The sequence below is a fragment of the Colobus angolensis genome, unplaced genomic scaffold (assembly GCF_000951035.1).
Source record: "Colobus angolensis palliatus isolate OR3802 unplaced genomic scaffold, Cang.pa_1.0 Scaffold60, whole genome shotgun sequence".
In the NCBI taxonomy this organism is placed as follows: Eukaryota; Metazoa; Chordata; class Mammalia; order Primates; family Cercopithecidae; genus Colobus; species Colobus angolensis.
This window is the reverse complement of record NW_012119599.1, coordinates 2,351,236-2,356,950: the sequence shown is the minus strand read 5'-3', so window position 1 is coordinate 2,356,950 and position 5,715 is coordinate 2,351,236. Positions and strand designations below refer to the sequence as shown.

The 5,715-nt window shown below is 52.7% G+C and overlaps 1 protein-coding gene across 1 annotated transcript; it reads right to left on the bottom strand.

Annotated features, from left to right (window-relative positions):
• Positions 1–1,444: 1,444 nt before the first annotated feature.
• Positions 1,445–5,121, bottom strand: LOC105526979. Its single transcript, XM_011963158.1, has 3 exons — positions 4,982–5,121; positions 1,635–2,173; positions 1,445–1,560 (listed from the first exon to the last, which is right to left on the bottom strand). The coding sequence occupies exons 1-3, from the start codon at positions 4,999–5,001 to the stop codon at positions 1,445–1,447; spliced, it is 675 nt and encodes a 224-aa protein (XP_011818548.1). The 5' UTR covers positions 5,002–5,121.
• Between the last annotated feature and the right edge of the window lie 594 nt (positions 5,122–5,715).

Below are 5,715 nucleotides of genomic sequence, written 5' to 3'. Positions count from 1 at the left end.
GGCGTGGTGGCTCACACCTGATATTCCGGCACTTTGGGAAGCTGAGGTAGGAGGATCACTTGAGGCCAGGAATTCAAGACCAACTTGACCAACATAGTGAGACCCCCATCTCTACAAAAAATGTAAAAATTAGCCAGGTGTGATCGCCTGTGCCTGTAGTCCTAGCTACTCAGGCTGCTAAGGTGGGAGGATTGCTTGAGCCCAGGAGGTCAGGGCTGCAGAGAGCCATGATTGCACCACTGCACTCTAGCCTCCAGTCTGGGTGATAGAGTGAGACCCTGTCTCCAAAAGTAGATGGCATTTGGAGGAAAGGATAAGCTGTACGAGAAGCATATGGATGTGTCTCAGATAGAGACTGATGGTGGGCTTGGAATAAGTGTGGGGTGAGAACAGAAAAGGCATTGATGAAGACACTGGGGCTTGGAGTAGGAATGGGGACTGAGGATGAAGATGGGGTGGTGTTAGGGATTGAATTATGTCCCCCCAGAAAAAATGATATGTGAAGTCTTCATCCCGGTACATCAGAATGTCACCTGATTTGGAAATAGGGTCTTTACAGAGGCAATCAAATTTTTCTTTTTTTTTTTTGAGACGGAGTCTCGCTCTGTTGCCCATGCTGGAGTGCAATGGCCGGATCTCAGCTCACTGCAAGCTCCGCCTCCCGGGTTTACGCCATTCTCCTGCCTCAGGCTCCCGAGTAGCTGGGACTACAGGCGCCCGCCACCTCCACCTCGCCCGGCTAGTTTTTTGTATTTTTTAGTAGAGATGGGGTTTCACGGTGTTAGCCAGGATGGTCTCGATCTCCTGACCTCGTGATCCACCCGTCTCGGCCTCCCAAAGTGCTGGGATTACAGGCTTGAGCCACTGCGCCCGGCCGACGAGGCAATCAAATTAAAGGGAGATCATAGCGTAGACCCAAATCCCATATGAGTGGTGTCCTCATAAAAAGCAGAAATTGGCCAGGTGCCGTGGCTCACACCTGTAATCCCAACATTTTGGGAGGGTGAGGCAGGCAGATCACTTGAGGTCAGGAGGTCGGGACCAGCCTGGTCAACATGGTGAAACCTCATCTCTAGTAAAATACGAAAATTAGCTGGGCGTGGTGGCACATGCCTGTAATATCAGCTACTTGGGAGGCTGAGGCAGGAGAATCATTTGAACCCGGGAGGCAGAGGTTGCAGTGAGCCGAGGTTGCACCACTGCACTCCAGCCTGGGCGGCGGGGCGAGACTCCATCTCAAAAAATAATAATAATAAATAAAATAAAATAAAGAAATTGAAGAAACTGGGGATAGAAAGGGAAGGGGGAGAGATGGGACCAAAATCAGGTATTTACTTGGCTTTAGACGTGGGAGTAGGGCTGAAGACGGCAGGTGGAGGAGGCAAAGATTTAGGGTGAGCGTATATTAACAGGTGGCGCTGAAGAGGAAGCTTGATGACAGGAGTTAGGACTGCCGTGGTAATGGGTTGGAGCTGGCATGAAGGCAGGAGATGTGAGTCAGACATGTGAATTGCAGGTCGGGGTCACAGGTGGCAGCTGGGATGGGCTTAAGTATGAAGCCTGGGACCACCAGGGCTGGGGATGGACATGGGCACTGGAATTCTCCCAGGACTGGGTCAGAGCTCTGGACTCACCTGACAACGGCTCCTTCATCTTTGGGGGCTCTGGGACCTTGGGTGGGGGCTCTGGAGCTGCCTCGCCTGCAGGCACCACTCTCTCAGCCAGGGATGCACGCTGGGGCTTGGATCCACGCCCGAGTCTCAGGAAGGCCAGTCTCCGGGCGGCCTCCCCTGCTGCCTCCTCGTCGCCATGGGCTCGGGTCCCATGTAGCCGGGCCAGGAGGCCAAAATCTGCTGAGCTCCTGCGTATCCCTGGTACCAGCACACGGCCCAAGAAAGAGCGGGACTGCCCATCCCCAGTGCTGCCTGCCCGCCGGCCCGGGGCCCAGCCCAGACGGAAGGGGGCCAGGCCTGCAAGCTTCTCCAAGGTGGCACGGCGGCGACAAGATGTTCCATTGGGGAGGGACCCCAGCTCCCCGGCCTCTTCTTCCTCCAGCCCTGAAACTTCTTCAAAGGGGTTCTGAGAGGACCTCAGGGGCAGGGTCCCCGCCCGGGGCACCTTAGGGTCTGACACTCCCAGATTCTTCAGGATAGGCATTTTGACAGGTGAGGACCTGGGGAAAAAAATAATGACCATGGACAATGCTGATGACAATGGTGGTATGGATGACACTGCCTCTGTGTACCGAGCACTTTGGGGTGAGCATACCAGACACTTGCCTGAGCACTTAATAATCCCTGGATCTGCACAAGCTTATAAGGTGGGGACTTCTTTTTTTTTTTTTTTTTGAGATGGAGTCTCGCTCTATCGCCCAGGCTGGAGTGCAGTGGCATGATCTCGGCTCACTGCAAGCTCTGCCTCCCGGGTTCACACCATTCTCCTGCCTCAGCCTCCCAAGTAGCTGGGACTACGGGAGCCCAAGGTGGGGACTTTTTTTGTTGTTTTTATTTCTTGAGACAGAGTCTTACTCTGTCACCCAGGCTGGAGTGCAGCTCACTGCAGCCTCCACTTTCTGGGATTAAGTAATCCTCCCATCTCAGCCTCCCGAGGAGCTGGGATTACAGGCGCAACAGTACGTCTGGCTAATTTTTCATATTTTCAGTAGAGATGGAGATCTTGCCATGTTGCCTAGGCTGGTCTCAAACCCCTGGACTCAGGTGATCCGCCTGCATCAGCCTCCCAAAGTCCTGGGATTACAGACACGAACCACCATGCCCGGCCATGGTGGGGATTTTCATTATCTTCATTTTGATGAGGAAATGGAGGCTCAGAAGGGCAAAGGCACCTGCTTAAGGTCCCACAATGATTCCAGAACAAAGTCAGGATTTGCACTCAGACCGTCTGATTCCAGAGCCTGGGTGCTCTCCCTGCATATCCACATTAGAACCTTTCCTCACCCTACTCCTGCCCTGTCACTAAGGAGCAATGTTCGTGTCTGGAATATTCTCCCTTTTTTTTGAGATGGAGTCTCACTCACTCACTCTGTCACCCAGGCTGGAGTGCAGTGGCACAGCCTCTGCCTCCCAGGTTCAAACAATTCTCCTGCCTCAGCCTGAGTAGCTGGGACTACAGGCGCGTGCCACCACACTAGGCTAAGTTTTATATTTTTAGTAGATACGTGGTTTCACCATGTTGACCAGACTGGTCTTGAACTCCCGACATCAGGTGATCCACCTACTTCAGCCTCCCAAAGTGCAGGGATTACAAGCGTGAGCCACTGCTCGTGGCCTGGAATATTCTGTGTCTTAAGTTGATCCTCTTGATCCTCCTACTCCGTGGAGAAACAGGCTCAGAGAGGGGAAGGCTCCCTCCCAAGATGACACAGTCAGCCGAGGACAGAGATGGTATGGGGACCCAGGCCCCACCATCCATCCAGACATCCAGGACAGACTCCTGAGCGCCTGCCTACACCCTCTCATCCCCTTCATCTCTCCTGTTTGATTAGTACCCTTGTCATCTCTCCCTCATTCATGTCTTCGGCAAAAACTTATTGGGAAATGTCTAGAATAGGCAAAGCCTAAATTTTTTTTTTTTTTTTTGAGACTGGCTCTCACCCTGTCACCCAGTGCTGGAGTGCAATGGCCCCATCATAGCTCACTGCAGCCTGAAACTCCTGGGCTCAAACGATCCTCATACCTCAGCCTCCTCAGCAGCTGGGACTACAGGTGTGCACCACCATGCCCAACTTTATTTATTTATTTATTGAGACAGGGTCTTGCTATGTTGCCCAGGCTGATCTCAAACTCCTGGCCTCAAGGGATCTGCCTGCCTCCGCCTCCCAAAGTGCTGGGATTACAGGTGCGAGTCACCTCGCAGGTCTCTAGGCAAATCCTTAGAGACGGAAAGGAGACTGACAGTTACCTATAGGACTGGAGAGAATCGGGGAATGGGAAGTGACTGCTAATGGATGCAGGGTTTCCTTTTGGGGAAAGGGAGGCACTCTGGAACTAGATAAAGGGGATGGTTGCACAACACTGTGAATGCATTAAATGCCACTTAATTGTATGCTTTTAAAATGACTTGAGGGCAGGTGTGGTGGTTCCATGCCTGTAATCCCAGCACTTTGGGAGGCGGAGGTGGGCGGATCACCTGAGGTCAGGAGTTCGAGACCAGCTTGGCCAACATGGCGAAACTCTGTCTCTATTAAAAATACAAAAAAAAAACCAGGCGTGGTGGCAGGCACCTGTAATCCCAGCTACTCAGGAAGCTGAGGCAGGAGAATTGCTTGAACCCAGGAGGTGGAGGTTGCGGTGAACTGAGATCGTGCCACTGCATTCCAGCCTGGGAGATAGAGCAAAACTCAGTCTCAAAAAAACAAAACAACAAAACAAAAAAATTTACTAGGTATTTTCCATGGGCCCAGCCCTGTGCAGGTGTTAGGGACACAGCGGTGGCCAGGGCAGCTCCAGTCCCTGCCTTCACAGCTTCCTGAGTCCTGCCCATTCCATCTCCTAAGCCTCTCTTCAGTCTGCGCTCCCTCCTTTCACTCCCTTCCCATAGCCCCTACCCCAAGCGGAACCCTTACCCACTTCCCTGCTCTGGCCTTCTCCCTGGTCCCCAGCCTCTAGTCTTAGGACCTCCAGTCCACCTTTCAGGACCTTGAAAAAACACAGACCTGCTCTTCTCCATCTCTTAAGCCTTCCATGGCTCCCTAGTGACTTTGGGACAAAGCTGAGGCCTGTCACCACAGTCTTCATGCTCTGGCAGCTGCATACCTCACTAGCGCTGTCCCGTAGCCTCCTCCTCACCCCGGGAGCCTCCAGGTTTCAGCATCTGCTGGTGCTTCTACGTAGACACCTGTTCACCATGCTCCAGTCAGGACTTCAGGACTCACACTTCAGGACTCAGCCCCATGCCCCCTCCTCCAGGAAGCCCTCCCTGACCCTCAGGCTCCCACAGCCCCTGTGTTCCCACACCTCACCCCTGCCTGCTCTGGGTCATCCCTGTCTGGGGACAGATCTGTGTCCCTCACTGGACTGCAAACCCCAGAGGACAGGGCTGGGGTTGTCTCAGTCACCACTGTGTCCCCAGCTCCCAGCACAGGGCAGACACTCAGGGAATGGGTGCTAAACAGGAAATGAAGGAAGCAAAGAGGCAAGACAATTTATTCCTTGGGTGGAGAGGAGGAGGGTGAGTCAAGCTGGAAGAGGTCATTGGGAGCAGGCCATACAAGGCTTTAAATTCCTTGATAAGGGACAGACTTTCTTCCAAGAGCCCTGCAGAGCCACAGATGGGTGCTTTTTAAAACGATGAAATAGTTCAAGCATTCAGAAAAGTACAGAAGACAAGCTTAATAAACACCTCTGCGCCTACAATCCTAGCCACAGCTCACACGAACATTTGTTCTCTTGGTTCAGGTTTTTGTTGTTGCTTTTGTCTTTAGAGACAGGGTCTCACTCTTGTTGCCCAGGCTGAAGTGCCTCGGCGTGATCATGGCTCACTGCAGCCTCCAACTCCTGGGCTCAAGCGATCCTCCCACCTCAGCCTCCCAAGCAACGGGGACACCCTGCTAATTTTATTTTTTAATTTTTTGTTATAGATGAGGTCTTGCTATATTGTGCATGCTGGTCTGGAACTCCTGCTCCTGGTCTCAAACAATCCTCCCTCCTTGGCCTCCCAAAGTGCTAGAATTATAGGTGTGAGCCACTGCAAACT